The sequence below is a fragment of the Canis aureus genome, chromosome 30, assembly GCF_053574225.1.
Source record: "Canis aureus isolate CA01 chromosome 30, VMU_Caureus_v.1.0, whole genome shotgun sequence".
In the NCBI taxonomy this organism is placed as follows: Eukaryota; Metazoa; Chordata; class Mammalia; order Carnivora; family Canidae; genus Canis; species Canis aureus.
In genome coordinates, this window is record NC_135640.1 from 39858973 (window position 1) to 39877110 (window position 18138).

Consider the following 18138-nt stretch of genomic DNA (forward strand, 5'->3'; position numbering starts at 1 on the left):
TCCTGGTCCTAACGCGGGGCTGACTGCCCCACTACTCCACTGGCCGAAATCAAAGAATGAAGGGAAAATGCACAGCGGCTGCTCTGTTACAGGTTCCAAGCAGAATCATGGGAGGGAGGAGGGGGTTTTTGGTTGTCTTGAACCAAACTTCAGAAGTCTGAAACTGCCCTGGGAAGAGCAGCAGGCAAATCAAGAGAATGGTGAGTGGTGGCAAAAAAGCAGCAGCACAGAGGCCCTTTCTGAGCTTGAAAGGACTCCAAGGCAGCGGTGGTCAAAAGCCAGAGTCAAGCTCTGATCTTGTCTCATATCTGCTGAATCAGAAAAAAACGGCAAGTAAAGTTTTTAGTGCCCTAAATTCAGAATGCTGGCTGAAAAATCAGACCACGCTTAAAATACGAAGCCATATGCTGATCTCCTTCAGTAGTGAAAATGTCCTCAGCAGACCTGACACGAGCATCTTGGGGCTGAGTATTCTGGGCTGTACGTGTGTCAGGACCATCCGCAGGAATGCTCAAGGCGAGCGTGTGAGCCCCGCACGCCCGTGGGCTGCCCTGCCTCTGCGCAGCCCGTGACTCCAGCCCCGGTGGGAGCTGGGTGAGCCCCCCGGGGGGCATCGCAGCCCCTGGTTAGTGGTGGCTGACTTTGTGAGAAGGCCACGAGGGAGAAGACATGAGATTGCAGGATTTGTTGGCCTTGTCTAAAATTATCCTCACATTTCTGAGCGTGTGTCGGGAAGAGGAGGACCCGAGAAGGCTCTCTGTCTTGGGCAGGGAGAGCGCAGCCAGTGTGGACTGGGTCCCTGCCTGGACCAAAGATGGGCATGGTCTTTTTCTCCTGTGGTGGAGGAGGGTTTCTTTCTAGTTAAGGGAATGACTGGCTTCGGGGAGTTAGATGCAGTGCAAATGTTGGGCTCTGTCTCCTGGTCCGGTTTGTTCAGATGGGATTTCAGGAATGCATGGTTTATAGGTCTGTATCTTGAAATGGGCCTTGTGGGGAGTTCTGGGTATAGCAACCTGGGCTCCCCCTCTTCATAGCTGTAGCCCCCTTGTGTTCAGACCACTGCTCCCCCATCTGTAAAATCAGATGCAGGATGACACCTGCTTTCAGATGACTTCTGACTCTAAACTCTGTGACCTGAGGGTCAAAACTGTCCCCCAATGACATGTGGCTTAGCCTCCAGGGAGGCCCTTAGATGCACAGACATCTCTTTGGAGGCAGGTCCCCCATCTGATTGGGAGCTGTGCCCCTTAGTTGAGTTATCGGGGCCCCTCGGCCTGATCCTTCATCTGCGAATTAGAGCTGTGCACGGGCACTGATGGGGGGCTCCCTGCCCTGGGTGCAGGCTCAGCCACCCTCATCTTAGCCCATCCTCAGGTCCAGCAAATGACTGCCCCATCCTTATCAACTCATCTGGCAAGGGATTTTGCCCTCTGATAAATATGGTTCAAATCAACGTAACTTTTACAAAAAGTAAAGATATATTCACGCCAACATTACAAATTTTACTAACTGGTCACTAACAGTTTTCATTATGGATGTTCCATGTAATGATGGATGAAAAACCCTAAGGCATTTTCTCCCCATTGTCTGGCCCAAGAGGGTGGGAGGGTAGGCGGGCTCGCAGCTGCCATATGTGGTTCTGCAGCACGGGGCACCCAGAGTTCGTCCAGTGACCCCTGGTTTTCTCAGTTCTTGCCCTGCTTGGTCTCCGCACCATCCCTGCTTACCTGTGTTACCTTCTCTCCACTTTCATAGCAGCCTCCTTCCTGACTTCCCATCCCTGCGCCCTCTTCATGGGTGTCTCCTTTGCTGGCCTGATCCAGGGTGGGTCCTAGGCCCCTCACTTCTTCCTGTATTCTCTCGGAGGGGATCCCACCCGAGCCACATCGTCACTTCCCATCCGCCCATCAGTGACTCCAGGGTGCGCCTGGCTAGACAGGAGTTTAGACTCAACCGGTGGGTATGCAAGTCCCACTTGGACTCCTGAGTCACACCCGCTTGCCGCAAAGCTCAGATCTCTGACAAATGATTTCTGATGAAGACACCAAGGCCATGAAGATACCCTCGGACCCTCAGCTCCTGCTCCTTCCTATTGGTACACCAGCCCCCCCAGCTGCCATCTGTTTTATCCAGTGAGGCAGCTTCCATGCTCTGTCCGCCCTCCCTCAGTCTCATCTCCTACCACCTCTGGCCCTTAGCTCAGCTTCCTAGGGATGTTCTCTTGACTGTCCCCCCTTATTCCCGGTACTTCTCTCCTACCCTGCCCTGTCCCAAGCTCTCCTCGCCCCGCCCCATCCCCTGATCTCCTAGCCCCACCCCATCCCTTGCTCCCCTAGCCCCACCCTGTGCTCCCCTAGCCCCGCCCCATCCCCTGCTCTTCTAGCCTGCCCCATCCCCTGCTCCCCTAGCCCCACCCTGTGCTCCCCTAGCCCCACCCCATCCCGTGCTCCTCTAGCCCCGCCCTGTGCTCCTCTAGCCCCGCCCTGTGCTCCTCTAGCCCCGCCCTGTCCCCTTCTCTCCTAGCCCCGCCCCATCCCCTGCTCCCCTAACTCTGCCCCATCCCCTGCTCTCCTAGCCCCGCCCCTGCTCCCCTAGCTCCGCCCCATCCCCTGCTCCCCTAGCCCCACCCTGTGCTCCCCTAGCCCCGCCCCATCCCCTGCTCCCCTAGCCCCGCCCCATCCCCTGCTCCCCTAGCCCCACCCTGTGCTCCCCTAGCCCCGCCCCATCCCCTGCTCTCCTAGCCCTGCCCCTGCTCCTCTAGTCTTGCCGGGTCCCTGCTCTCCTAGCTCACATAAGCTGCAGGATAGGACTGCTCCAGAACCTTCCCTCACCCTGGTGAGATGGCAGGAGTTATTTGTAGTTAACTTGGCGCCTTTGAGACTAGTGGGCATGTGCAGGTGGCATCACCTGTCCTGGGTTCCGGTAGACCTGTGACCTGAGGCTCAGGTGGGCACGCTTGTGTTCTTGGCTGTTCATTTTCCCCACAGACGTTTCCTGAGCTTCTCCTGCGGGCAAGGTGTCAGACCTGTAAGCTCTAAGACAATACAACCCGTGTCCTTAGAGGTCCTGAGACAACGCGATCTCTGGCCTTAGAGGACTCAGATCCTAGTGTGTGAAAGAGAACAGAAGCAGTTACACCCCTGACTGTGGAGCTGTAACTGCTACGAGCAGAAGGACCTGGGGGACAGAGCTACGTGTGGGGTGGGTTTCCTGGAAGGTGGCATCTGAGCTGATGCCTAGAGAAAGAGAAGGATGTTCCAGAAGAGCAGAGAGCCCCAGCCCCCCCAGGGCTCAGTACCAGGAGGAAGAGTGCTGCGCTCCTAATTCAAAGGAGAGGTGATGCCCAAGAGGGCCGGAGGGCCCCGTGTAGGATGTGTTCCGTCTTCTAAAGGGTCACTGTGCAGTACTGAGACCCTGGGCGGCCTGCAGCACCTCTGTGTGCTCTGGTTTCCTCAACTATGAAGGTGGGGGGTCAGGGGGTGATGTTACTGCACCCACAGGGCTTCTGGAGGAGCAACTGGGGCAGCAGAGGGCTCCCAGCCCGACCCGACACCCACAGGTGCTCTCCGTGCCCGGGGAGCTGAACAGCTAAGGATTTGTCATCCCCGTTCCCCTTCCCGAGGCCGGCTGCCTCGGCCCCACCGTCCGAGGGAAACACTGCTTACTGCTGCAGGCATCTGGCACGGGATGAGGGGGGCCGGGAACTGTTTCCTGTTGATGCGCCAGACTAGTCATGCTTTCTCACGTGATCTCGTTTTGTCCAGATTCCAGAATTCTCTGATGGTTTCTGGACTGGGTCCCAGCTGGCTTGCTGGACGAATTCGGAGACACCTTGGTCTTACTTCCCTAAAATCTCCATCTACCTGAGAGACGAGAACTCCAGCCAGTCGTTCCGCATAACCATCCTGCCTCAGGTATGAACGGGGACCTGTGCGTCCCTCCCTAACCACGCGGCACCCAGAAGTAATAAGGCACTTCGTGGGTACTGCGCCCGGGTGGGTACCGCATCTGTGCTAGGTTTCGATGGCTACATGACGCCGTGTAACAAACGGCCACAAAACCAGCGGCCCTTATCAGCTCGTGAGTCCGAGCAGACGTGCTGCTCTCGGGAGGCTGGTCGACACGTCTGGTCAGCTGGTGGCCCACCAGCCCTCTAGGGTGGCCTTGCTCATGGTGAGGCCGCTTGGCGGTGGAGCGATGGGGCCGCTGACTCCCACCTTGGGGGACACGTTCCCTGCACCACAGGCCACCCTGTCCCGTGCTGTGCACCCTCACAGGGTGGAGGCATCCCAGGTTCCCTGGGCTGGGGAGGTGGACCCACCTGCCGGCAGAAGGGGCTGGCCGCACAGTCACATCCCAAGGGCCTGACGGCACAGGAGGCCAAGAATTGAGGACATTTGTGCAACATCCACCGTGGCACCAAAATATGTTCTTTTATTTATTTATTTTTAAAGATTTTATGTATTTATTCATGAGAGACAGAAACAGAGATAGAGAAGCCATGGGGGGAAGCAGGCTCCCTGCGGAGCAGGAGCCCAATGTGGGACTCAATCCCAGGACCTGAGCTGAAGGCAGATGCTCAGCCGCTTAGCCACCCAGGGGCTCCAGGGTATGTTGTTTTAAAGAGGGGACTAAAACTGGACCCTCAGAGAGAGGAAGACGTCCTTTTGTTTTCCACGTTCAGTACATCATTGCTGCCTCCTCCTCAGCGTCTCTCAAACAGAGCATGTTGTGCCCTGCTCGGCCATGCTTCTCGCCTCCCCCCACGTTCCCAAGGCTCTGGCTCAGGTCCCCCTCAGGGACGTTCCAGGTGCACGCCATGTAGTCCAGTCCTCTCCTCACTGCCCTTAGTACCGTGGCAGCCTGCGGCCTCCTGTCGCTGCTGTGAGCCAGCACTGAGCCCGGCTACGTGTGTACACGTGCCCTTTCCCTGAGGCACCCCACTCGCCCCCCGGGCCTCAGGGGACCCTTCCCCGGCCTCCAGCCTGCCTCCTGCTGTGCCCCTGACCCTCCATTCACTGGGTCAGCATCCTCCTGGGCTTCGTGCTCGCTCTGCTGCCCTGACCTTTGCTTGTGCCACCCCCAGCCTGAATGCCCTCTCCCCCACACGCCCTCTGCATATCCAGATTCTTCCCATCCTTCAACATCCAACTCAAACAACCCCTCTTTTGTTGAACGTCTGCTGAGCAGAATAACCCATTTGTGAGCCTGCCCTTCAGACGGGTAACGCGTGTTCCCCGGTCTGCTTACCCGGTGTGCGGTCATCCCTCGAGGGGGTGTTTTGTGCTGTTGCCTTTTTCATTTGACTTCTGTTTTTGCTTTTTTTTTTTTTTTTTAAAGCACATACACATGCTTAGAGCTCTTCTTCGGTTACATTAATTCCTTGAAGATGAGAACCCTGAGATTGAAGGTCCTTGCTCCTTCCCTGGCATGAGCGCACAGTGGAGGCCAGGGTGTAATCGTTGTTTGTTTGTTTGTTTTAATATTTTTAAAATTTATTTATTCATGAGAGAGACAGAGACACAGGCAGAGGGAGAAGCAGGCTCCCTGTGGGGACCCGGATGTGGGACTCAATCTGAGAACCCCGGATCACACCCAGAGCCGAAGGCAGATGCTCAACCACTGAGCCACCTAGGCGCCCTCACTGGTTTCTTTCTTTCTTTCTTTTTTTTTTTTTTTTCTGAACACACAGATCAATGTGTCTTTGTTATGATTCGGTGACTTTGGGATAAAGGGGATGGAATTGGGGGACAAGGAAGGAGGAGTATTTTCAGGAGAAAAAAGGAAGTGCTACTACCACCTTTCCCCTTGTCCACTTCCTACGTGGGGACACGTACCCTCCAGGAAGGGCGGGTTCCTGGGGAAGGTTGCTTGAGAGGCTCAGGAGAAACAGGGCTGGACAGAGGACGCCTGCACACCCCGAGAACCCGAGGCTTGAGTTTCGTGCTCATTTCCGCCCCTGACGCATGCTGTAACTCTGAGCAGATCACTGAGCCCTTTCCCCGTCTGTCCCTTTAACCATAAAGGGAGAAATCCTAATACTTGCCAAAGACATTTTCCCTGCATACAGCGCTATGTTCTCTGCATCTTTAAAATAATTTATTTTTATGATTACATTTTGGTGGGTCGAACAGCACGACGTGGACATTATTTCCTCAGTGTGGTTCGTAACTAAAGTCAAAGCCTCACTTCGGGACAGAGATGAGCGTGTAATTGTAAATAAATGGCAGGGGGGCTGGTTGGCAGACTCGGGAACTCAGGGGAAGCAGAAGAAAACACAGGCATTTGGGGGGAAATCTGTTCCATTCGGGGCAGCTAATAGCCACCAGGGCGGGAAGGTCACTGGGGGCTCAGCAGCTGGTCCCAGGACCCAGCACGGCCAAGTGTGGAAATACAGTCCTGGAGCTTTGGGAGCATTGCCTTTGCTTTTTGTTATCTCTGCTTCTGAGAAATCAGTAGTATTCTCATGAGACTGTAGATATATTTTGGTTGACTTTGACATGTTCACATTTTTGGTTTTTAAAAATCTGCTTTCCCTGCTGTTTTCCTGATTTTTTTTTTTTTTTAAGATTTTATTTATCTGTTCATGAGAGACACAGAGAAAGAGGCAGAGACACAGGCAGAGGGAGAAGCAGGCTCCCTGCAGGGAGTCCGATGAGGGACTCAATCCCGGGACCCCGGGGTCACGACCTGAGCCAAAGGCAGATGCTCCACCACTGAGCTCAGCACCCAGGCATCCCTGTTTTCCTGATTCCTTACTCAAACTTTACCATTTCGTTTTCTTTCCATTGCCTCTTTGGAAAAGGCTTTGTTGGGCAGTTGTGAACCATCACGTGCCAATAACCTCACAAGCTCCGCGTGCCACTGACACAGCCCTTGGGGTCAGCGCTGGGCGGGGTGGGGGGGTCGTCTCCTAACACTGCAGCTCTGCCTGCCTGCCATCCATCCCTCACATTTAGGGGCAATCATCAGGGCCCCTTCCCTCCAAAGTCTGAGGATGAGGCCCCTGCCCTAGGACCTTTTTGGCATCAGCAGCCCTAGATTGGCATATGCTCACTAGTGCAGAAGGGAGCTGTGTCAAAGGCAATTATCTTAAATTTCATCTGTCTCCATTCTTTCCCCAAAACACATGGGCTAAATCTTTTCTGGCCTGTTTACAAAAGCAGCCCCCAACCCCAGCCCACAGGCAAATTCTGGTTTTCTTTTCCACATAACCCTAAAAATGTAAATAATTTCAGTCTACCACTGGTTGGTCTATTTGTGCTATTTTAGTTTAAGGCAGACAGTTTATTCTGAGATCCAGCAATACTTCAGCTTTCCCAGCGTGTTACAGCATCGACAGTCTGGAACTTTTATTGGCAGTCAGCTGGGACGCACATACAAAGAGTAAAAGATACAAATTCAGTCTGCATATTTTTGCATTGGTATCATCAGTTACATGCTATGTGATAATTGACTGGGTTTTATTATAGAATTAGTTCCTTCTGAGGTAGGGGTGTGTTGTGTGTGTCTGTGGGTCCATGTACATTCCTAGGGTTTGCTTGCAGAGAGGTAGGGGAAGGTGCTGTCGCAGCCCCCAATGTATCCCCGGCCTTTGCCTCATTCATGTTGATCCTGTGAAGTTGCATGTTTCATTTGATCAAGCTTAGGGCCGCTTATTCGTGTCACAGGCACCCTTCGAGGCCCTCCTGTGTGCCCACCATACCCCCGAAGCCTAGACACCAGGAGCAGAGCGAAGCATAGAATGAAGGATTCCTTGCCTCGGAGGAGGGCTTGCAGACAGACGAACCACTCGGGCAGGGTTCTGACTGTGGGCGCGGTTCCCTGGACCCAGCCACCGGCCCGTGTCCAGCCATTGACGACGCCAGGGGCTGCCACACTCTGTCCTTGCTCACCCCCTGCCTGTCAGCCCCTGTCTCTCACATCGTCCATATGCTGGCAAGGGCAGTGAAGCTCATCTTCCTCGGGTGTCAGTTTGATCGTAGGTGCTCTCTCCAGCCCAACTTGCTGGTTTCCTTTCCTGCTCGGGACGTTAAATAGTGCTCCTGTGTTTCCCACTCCTCGTGGCCGGTGCTCCATCTCGTCTGTGCTTTCCTTCCCAGCTGGCACCCCTTCCCTGTCGCCCCTCTGCAGCCCCTAAAAATCCCCACCCCTCGTGCTCCCTCAGGCCCCAAAGCGCCAGGTTCCCAAGCTTGTCCTCCAAAATCTTTCTTTGTGCTTTTACCACTTGAGGGCTGGTCAGTGCTCACAAGAAAGTCCTTTTTTCCTACTCATTTTGCCCTTTATTGCCTTTTTTTTTTTTTTCCAGATGTTTGGTATTTTGCCTTACTAAGCCACTCTATTCTCTTGGTTGCCTGCATTTGAATACTTTGCTGTTAAAAAAAATAAAGGGATTGTTCTTACTGGTGTGACTTCCGTTTGCTCCCTGGTTGTTTAAAGTTTTGACCTCCCCGGAGGACCTCACGGGCCAGGTGTCGTGTTTATGGAGCATGCACAGCCCGTGCAAGAAATGGTCTCCATCCCTGTCGGGGCTTCCTACGTGGGGATGCTGTGTCTTCTCTTTGACACAGCTCTTCTCTCTCCGACTGAGGAAATAAATCATCCTTGCTTCCTCCCTGCTGCCTACTCTTAAGCTCTCTCTGGCAGAGGATGACAAAGACGGCACCCTGGGGCCAGTTAGGAGCCATTGCAGTCTCTCAGAGAGAAGGGGATGCTAATGGTCCAGACTGGGGCTGTAGCCATGGGGATGAGAGTAGTGATTGGACTCAGATTCCATTTCAAAGGAAGGCCTGCAGCCTCTGGTTATGGTTTCCCTGTAGGGAATGAGATACTGGCCTGGTGCTATAGGGCTTGAGTAAGTGGGTGAATCACAGATTTATTGAAACGGAAGACCTTGAAAAATAGCAGATACGGGGAGAATGTCCGGAGTTCAGTTTTTCTAATATTGCATTTGAGATGCCAGTTGAGTGGCGAGTAGGGCAGGTGGACATAAAAGTGTGGCCATGGCGGCAAAGGTCTGGCTGGAGGTCAAGATTTGGGCATCAGCATAGAGCCCCGGAGTATCTTTAGGGCCATGGGGCCACAGGTGGGGGATGGCCACCAGGATGCCAGAGCCCTGGGGGTCCTCTGATGTTCAAAGGTGAGGAAGGCAAAGCGAACCCTACACGGGTACCTGAGAAGGAGCAGCCAGTGTTGGGGTGAAGAAGAAACAATCCCCTCTCAGAGGCCAATGGAAGGAAGGGTTTGGAGGGGGGAGAATTAGCTGGTCCATGGTACCATAGAAGGGCCCATCAGAGCCCTTCCCACTCCACATTTACTTAACCTGCCTCCTCCCTGGATGGGAAGCTTCTAGGGCGCAGGGAATGTGTGTTCCTCATCCCTGTTGCTGGTACTGAGGGAGGCATGTCTTGGCGATGCCATGTGCTAGATGGATGGACTGATGGATGCACAGCTGTATGGATGCACCTGTGAATATTTACAGGCAGCACACGTGTTTTTTATCCTCTCAGTAACGTCTGTCACCACGCTTGTGATGTCGTCTTCCAGATGACAATGTGATGTCATCCCCTTCCCTCCCTGTGTCCCGCCCCCGCCATGGCACCTGGGCAGGTTTGAACACTCCGCGGCCTTGACAACTTGGTGATATTGCCCGATTCATGCTTTGTCCTGTTTGTTTGCTCTTTCCTCGTAAACAGCTCTACATCCAGCCCATGATGGGGGCTGGCCTGAATTATGAATGTTACCGATTCGGCATTTCACCTTCCACGAACGCGCTGGTGATTGGTGCTACCGTGATGGAGGGCTTCTACGTGGTCTTCGACAGAGCTCGGAAGAGGGTGGGCTTTGCAGCAAGCCCCTGTGCAGGTAAGCGATGCTTGCACTAGACAGGGAGCCCCAACTACAGTGCATCATGTCCCTTCACTAACTTGGAAGCAACTCTTGATGATGGGTGAGTTGCCTCTGAATTGTTCCCTGCAGGCCCATCATCCGTGGTCAGTCTTATCAGTGAGACACACCACAGGATTGCAGAAAGGAGTACGTGAGGCCATCTGTGTAAAACGTTTAGTTCCGTGCTTGACACCTGGCAAATGTGTGATCAGTGTTAGTATTACAGTTATCTTGCATTAGACTTAAAACAGTATCTCACACCCTGGAATAAAGGTGGGGGGCCTTGGAGAAGAGTTACAGTTTTTTGATAGGAAAACCAAAATAAAGATCAGGGATAAGCTGTGTATTTTTTTTCCCCTCAAAGAAATCTTGGTTGTTGTACAATAAGGAATAAATGCTTATCATTGCTATTTCTTGAAATCCTAAAATGATGAGATCGAGAAGCATGTTTTTCTCTTACAACCCCATTGAAAAGCTGGTGTGAGGGTGAGTCAGCAGCATTGTTTTGCGGAGCCCAGCTTGAGGGTTGGGCCCGTGTTCGGGAAACCAGGAGGGAGGGCAGGAAAGCTGATGGGTGGGGAAACCCCCAAACTTGAAAATGTCTATGCATGAACAGTTTGCTGGAATGGAGTGTCCACACAGCTCCCGGGTCAGCGGGAGGGTCGGGTACTTCGGGCAGCAGCCCAGGCTAGCACTGCAAAGGCCAGTCCTGGATGTGGGCATGAGCTGGGGTCACTGGGGACGTGTGGAGGGAGCGCGTGAGCCGGGCTTCTCAGTGGGATTTCAGGGGACTGACACATCCTGGCACATGGGATTCAGAGTTGGCGGGGAACATGCCAACGGAGAGAAAAATTAAGCAAATGTGTGGCAGCGAAAAGTACAGGCAGCGAGGACGTGGGACAGGAGAAATTTAGAGGCTGTGGGGCGGCACAGAGTCACCACGTGGTGTGGGGATGGAGGTGCGACTTGGATGAAACGGTCCTTCAGGGACAGGAGTAGTGAGCGACAGGCATGAATGCCAGCTGTGCTGGTCACCTCAACCCCAACTAAGCCTTCAGGGGGATCTAGAACCCACAGGGGCGTCTGGGGGAGAGCCACGGAGATGAGGGTGTGCAGGCAAGACATCAAAGGAGCTCAGCTGATTTATCCCTGAGGGGGACATTTCAGGTCTTACCACCTGACTCAGGTGGGGGTGGAATGGGAGTCGTGGTAAGCAAAGCAGGTCGGGCATGCTTCCTATCCTTGTTTGGACACACCGGCGTTCCTGGAGGATAAAATAACAACTTGGAGCTTGGAAGGAGAGAAATATCGAGGGGAAAATGTAACATCTGGAACATGAGCCCAACTCACGTGCTGTAGAAATGAAACCACTCAACCCCATGTACATATTCGATGGTTGCAAGTTCTATTTTTTTTTTTTAAGATTTTATTTATTTATTCAGGAGAGACAGAGAGAGAGAGAGAGGCAGAAACACAGGCAAAGGGAGAAGCAGGCTTCCTGCGGGGTTCAGGTCCCAGGACCCTTGGATCCCGACCTGGGCCGAAGGCAGCTCAACCGCTGAGCCACCCAGGCGCCCCTGCAACTACTTTAAGTGTTAACGCAGCTCCCTCTGACTTTGTATTGGTGGGGAGGCTTGGAATCCTCGAGGTTTGTCATTTTGGCATCTTTGGTGGGAGGGAATATTTACCTTTTCAGAGTGCATTACCTGTTTTTAGCACATGAGGTATCCCTGGGAAAGACCTTTCTCTGTGGTGGGACCTGGGACTGTACAGTCAGAGACGCTACTCTGTCTCCCAGCTGTATTTTTACATCTTGTAACCCAGAGAACTAAGCACTAAGGCAATTTCCCCCACAATTTCTGTTCTCTTGTTAAACACTATTAAAGTAGAGGCTACTATGGCAACAGCCGTCATATCGTCCACTTTACTTAATACCGCAGAGCGCGTAATCGCCGTGTCTCCTTAAGTGAATTGCTGTTGGAAGTAGTTTAATATTAAGTGTCTCCAGGCAAAGCAACGTTCACGCCTGCATTTCAACATGAATCCTTTGTGAGGTGTGCTTATAGAAGTTTATTATTATTATTTTGCTACTGTTTAAAAAAAACATATTTAAGATTTTGGTACTTAAACATTTGATTTTTACCAGCAGCGGGAATATACATGGATATGTCTCCTCTTCTGTGCAAACTGTTTAGCCATTAAAGTAATTACTTCCCTCCAAGCTGCAATTAGGAGCCAGACAGTGGTCTATAGCGCTGTGATAAATGGAAGAGGTACACTGCCCTTTTTTTTTTTCTCGTTAAAAGTGTCTATTTTTAATTTATCACTTGCTTTAAATAACAAAATGATTTAAGTCCTAGGAAATCTCATGTGCTTTGTGCACACTTACAGAACACCCAGATTTAACAAATGCTAACATTTTGTCATATTTTCTTCAAAAATTTGTCATAGAAACAGAAAAGAAATACAGCTAAAGCCCCACCCCACTACCTTCCCCAGAATGACCCTTCATCCTGAAACTGGTGTAGATTCTTCTCATAATTACTAGACACTTAAGATTCCACAGCATGGGGCACCTGTGGGGCTCCGTCGGTTAAGCATCTGCCTTCGACTCAGGTCGTGATCCCGGATCCCGGGATCGAGTCCCGCATCAAGCTCCCTACTCAGTGAGGAGTCTGCTTCTCCCTCTGCCTCTGCTCCTTCCTCTGCTTGTGCATGCTATCAAATAAATAAAATCATAAATTTAAAAAAAAAATCACTACATAGTTGTAAGTGCCTTGGATTAGTTGTCTATTGCTTGGTAACAATTTAGCCCCGAATTTAGCAGCACTGTGTGACCTTGTGCAGGCACTGAGGGTCAGGAATCGAGGGGGCTTAGCTGGTGGTTCGGATCTAGGGTCTCTCAGCAGGGTGGAGGGGGTTTCTGCTGGAAGCTCACTCATGTGGTAGGTGAGAGGAGCCCTACATTCCTCGCCACTGGGACCTCACGCCAGGCTTCCCTACACATCCTTTTTTTTTTTTTTAATATTTATTTATTTATGATAGTCACACACAGAGAGAGAGAGAGAGGCAGAGACATAGGCAGAAGGAGAAGCAGGCTCCATGCACCGGGAACCCGATGTGGGATTCGATCCCGGGTCTCCAGGATCGCGCCCTACACATCCTTAAGATGGGCACCCGGTCACCCCAGAACAAGTGATTCCAGAGAGTGGAAGTGCAACAAAGCACCCGGGACAGAAGCCACAGTCTTTGCTCACCCAATTTTTTAAGTGGCATGCTATCACTTGTGCCCTATTCTGTTGGTTGCACAGAACCACCCTGGCACAGTGTAGGAGGGGATTATACAAAAGTGAATACCAGGGAGCTGGGGTCATTGGAGTCACCTTAGAAGCTGTCTACTGGATACCTATAAATAAATGCCATATAACAAAATATAGGGTGGTTGGTTTTGGGGTTTGGCATTTTTTAAATGTATATGAATGCTCTATAGTACTGTGCCTATCCTTTTTCAGTCTGCCTTATTACTCAGCATTACACATTTACTACATTTTCTGTGTTGGTGTGAATACTAGGTCACTTGTTTTGACTGCTCTATAGTATCCTCTTGTATGAATATCCCCAGGTCACTTACCATTCCTGCCTTGATTACTGTTTGGATTGTTTCTGATACTTGCAATTATAACTTGCAGTGAGCATCTCCCTGCACACTATTAAGATCTTCTGAAGATGTGATTTCTAGATGGTTTGGTTTGCCAGCCATCAGTGTTAATGGCTCCTGTCAGAGTTGTCTTCCAAGTAGCCGGACCATCAGATTACATAAGAATGTTCATTTCCTCAAAGTATTATATTTGTTTTGTTTTTGTTATTTTGCTAATCTGTATGTATGAAATTGTGTCACAGGGTGATTACTTCTGAACTGATGGAACTTTTTTTTTTTAAAAAAAAAAGGATTTATTATTTGAGAGAGAGAGTGAGAGAGCTTGCACACTTGGTGGGGAAGGGCAGAGGCAGGGAGAGAATCTCAAGCATACTCCCCACTGAGTGTAAGGCCTTATGGGGCTCAATCTTAAGACCCTGAGATCACGATTTGAGCCAAAACCAAGAGTCAGGGAAGCCTGGGTGGCTCAGTGATTGAGCATCTGCCTTGGTCCAGGGTGTGATCCTGGAGTCGCAAGATTGAGTCCCACATTGGGCTCCCCGCATGGAGCCTGTTTCTCCCTCTGCCTGTGTCTCTGCCTCTCTCTGTCTCTCATGAATAAATAAAATCTTAAAAAAAAAAACCAAACCCAAGAGTCCGATGCTCAACCTACTGAGCCACCCTAACACCCTGAGATGATGCGGTTTTTATAGGTTTATGGGGTGTTTGAGCTCTTTCTCTCATGGTGAATTTTTCTGCTAATAGCTTATGTACATTTTTCTACCAGTCTTTTTTTAATGTCTGTACATTCTTCTTATTTGATCCATTAGGTATGGGGGGCTTATGTGTGGTGAATATCTGCTAATCTCTCTGGATTTCTCCTACCTATTTTTGTTGTCTTTCATTTATATATATATTTTTTAATTTAGTGAGATAAAATATACTGATCTCTTCCTTATGGCTTTTACTCTGTACCTTATTTAAGATTTTTTTTTTCAATCTAAGAAAATAAAGATTTTTTTTCTCTAAAGATACACTGTACTTTTTTCCATATTCTCATAGAATATGAAATGGGAATCCAATTTTTTATAAGAATTCAATTTTCTCAGTATTATTTATTGAAGATATTTTCCTCTCTAATATTTTCAGTATTATAAAAATTTTAATATACAGGAAAGACTAAAAATAATACAATGATGTCTTACTATCCACTATCTAGATTTGATAATTTTTGCATTTTGCCATATATGTCAGTATACATGTATATGTAGTTTTTGTTGGAACCATTTGCAAGTAGGTTGCAGATATCACGACATTCTACCCCTAAATATTTCACTCTATAACATTTCATTTATAAATACATCTTAAAAATATGGACAGTCTCATACATAACCATAATACCATTATGATATCTAAAAAATCAAAAATATTTACATCGTAGTATGTATTATATAGGTCAAATTCAGATTTCCTCAGGTACCCCAAAAAAATGGTTTCCTTAGCTGTGTTTTTGTTTTTGGTATTTTTGAAGGCCAGTTTTGTAGACTATATCATATTCGGATTTGTCGGGATTTCTTGTAATAGTATCATTTAATATGTTCAACATGTTCATTTAACCTTACATTTCTGTAAACTTGTTTTGCTTTTTTAATATTTGTTTACTTGAGAGAGAGCAAGAGCTAGAGAGAGCACAGAGGGAGAGGGAGAAACAGGCACCCCGCTGAGCAGGAAGCCCGATGTGGGACTTGATGTGGGACTTGACCCTAGGACCCTGGGACCACGACCTGAGCCAAAGGCAGATGCTTAACTGCCTGAACCACCCAGGTGGCCTGCATTTCTGTAAACTTGAACTTAGGTCTGGAGGCTTGGTTAGATTCAGGTTAAATTAATTTTGCAAGATATCTACAAAATTTTAATAACATCTTTGTTATATACCAAGACCCAGTATATACCTGGATCTGTTCTTTCTGAGCATTCTCTTCTGCCCTACTGGTATAGTTGCTGTCCCTGTGCTATAATATATGGCTTAATTTCTGTAGTTATAAGACTTAATTTTCAGCAGGGGCTCAACTCTTCTTTAAATGCCCTAGGCTACTTTTGTCCTTTTTTTTCTTAAAGATTTTATTTATTCATGAGAGGCACACAGAGAGAGGCAGAGACACAGGCAGAGGGAAAAGCAGGCTCCATTCAAGGAGCCTGATGTGGAACTCAATCCCAAGACTCCAGGATCACCCCCTGAGCTGAAGGCAGATGCTTAACCACTGAGCCACCAAGGAATCCCTTGTCTTTTGTTTCAACTTGTCAGGATCTCTGAACCCTATTGGGATTTTTATTAGAACTGCATTGGATTTAGAGATTAATTTGAGAAGAAATCAAGTCTTTGTTATACAAGTCTTTTCCCTATAAATGTGCTAATTCTCATTTGTTTAGGTCTTTTTTTATGTCCTACAGCAATTTTGTAGTTTTCTCTAAGAAAGTCTTACACACGTAAATTTATTGGTAGATACCTGTTAGCTCTTATTGTTACTATAAATGATATTTTAAATTGCATTTCGGTTGTTTAGTATATAGGCTTGCAGAGTTTTTTGTATATTAATCTTCTATCCAGCCACCTTGCTGAATTCTCTGTTTAAAAAAAAAAAACAGTTGTTAGAGTTGCTTGGATTCTTCTATGAAAGCAGTCATATAGTCTCATGTACAGAGTAGGTTTGTGGAATTCCCTTCTAATCCTCAATTAAGGGATTCTCAGTTTGCTGAAATTGTTTAGTATGAATGGAAAAACTGACATTTTTACTAATGTTAAACATATTCCTACTCTATGACTCAGCAACTTCACTCTTAGGTATATGCAGTGGGGAAATGAATGTGTGTCCACCCAAAGACTTGACCAGAAGCAGCTTTATTCATAAAATGAACTAAAAGGGATCCCTGGGTGGCACAGCGGTTTAGCGCCTGCCTTTGGCCCAGGGTGTGATCCTGGAGACCCGGGATCGAATCCCACGTCAGGCTCCCAGTGCATGGAGCCTGCTTCTCCCTCTGCCTATGTCTCTGCCTCTCTCTCTCTCTCTCTCTATGACTCATAAATAAATAAAAATTAAAAAAAATAAAATAAAATAAAATGAACTAAAAGTACTACATCATTCAGTTATTACATTGTTACACAAAACCACCATTTTCATCAAACTAAAAACAGTCCAAAGTATAATGAAAGGAGAATGGATACATTTTGACACAACAATTTTCCTTATGCTGAAAAATATGCTTTAGGATCTCTCTTAAATTTCATTTTGGGGGCAGCCCGGGTGGCTTAGTGATTTAGTGCTGCCTTCAGCCCAGGACGTGGTCCTGGAGACCCGGGATCGAGTCCCACATCAGGCTACCTGTGTAGAGCCTGCTTCTCCCTCTGCCTGTGTCTCTGCCCCCCACCCCCTCTGTGTCTCTCATGAATAAATAAAATCTTTAAAAAAAAATTTCATTTGCCCTGATCCTTGAATCATGGTTTAGCCCTAGCATTCTAGATTGCCCATTTTCCCTTAGTGTTTTGAAGATGCTATTTCAGTGTTTTCTGTCCAACATTATTGCTGGTGAAAAAAACCCCAGTTTCAGGTGTTGTACCTTTAAGGGTAATCTGTTTGTTTTCTCTGGTTCCTGTTCAGACTTAAGTTAAATTTTTCATCTTCTAAAGTTTCACCATGATGTATCTAGACCTAGATTGTTTTTCATCTTGCTCAGGACTCTCTGAGTCTGATAATTCATGTTTTTTTTAATCATCAAGCCCAGAGAATTCTAAGCTGTTACCTCCACCACTCTTGCCTCACTCTCATCTTTACTAGTTTCTCCTGGACTGCTGAGATAAATTTTGAGATTTCTCTTTATTTCCTTTACATCCCATAACCTTTTATTCATAGTTTCCTTTCTTTATCTTTGCTGCATTCTGTGTAGTTTCTGCAGACACATCCTAGGTTGTCCTAGTTCTCTCAGGGTTTTTTTTTAAGATTTTATTTCTTCATGAGAGAGAGAAAGAGAAGAGCGCATGTGTGAGAGAGAGGCAGAGGGGCAGGGAGAAGGAGAGAGAATCTCAGGCAGACTTCATGCTGGGGCTCCATCCCACAATCACAAGATCACAGCCTGAGATGAAACCAAGAGTCCAATCCGATGCCTTACCTCAACCAACGACCTGTGGCACCCGGGTGCCCCAACCTATTCAGTGAGTTTTAAATTACATTGGCTGTATTTTTCATTTCTAGAAATCCCACTTTGTACTTTTTCAAATCTACTAGTGTACTTTTCTGTAGTGTTCTGTAATAATTTTGTTGTGGCTTGTATTTACTTTGTCTCCATTATTTTATTTGATCTTTGAAAATGGCCAGATAATGTTCCAGTGATACAAGGCATAATATAGTGCCCCACACCCTCAGAGGCAATCATGTATATTGTATACATGTATATATACACAGTGTTCCCACATTATTTTTTGAGCCTTATAATCCTCTGTTATGTGGATGTTCTCTGATTTAACAATTCCTTAATGATATATTTAAGTTGTTTCTAGTCTCCTGTTGTTATTAACAGTAATACCATGTTTCACTCACACATATGAAAGTATATCTCTA

The 18138-nt window shown here is 48.3% G+C and overlaps 1 protein-coding gene and 1 long non-coding RNA gene across 2 annotated transcripts in view; one reads left to right on the forward strand and one right to left on the reverse strand.

The window, feature by feature from the left end:
- The window catches only part of BACE2 (beta-secretase 2), a 79616-nt gene that overhangs the window by 50728 nt on the left and 10750 nt on the right, over positions 1 to 18138 (forward strand). The window contains exons 7-8 of the mRNA XM_077879268.1: positions 3765 to 3914; positions 9696 to 9864. Coding sequence (XP_077735394.1) covers positions 3765 to 3914; positions 9696 to 9864 — 319 coding nt within the window. The remainder of the gene's footprint in view (positions 1 to 3764; positions 3915 to 9695; positions 9865 to 18138) is intronic.
- Positions 14570 to 18138, reverse strand: part of LOC144301996 (uncharacterized) — a 39140-nt gene continuing 35571 nt past the window's right edge. Inside the window, exon 3 of the long non-coding RNA XR_013368922.1 lies at positions 14570 to 16150. This is a non-coding gene — a long non-coding RNA (uncharacterized LOC144301996). The remainder of the gene's footprint in view (positions 16151 to 18138) is intronic.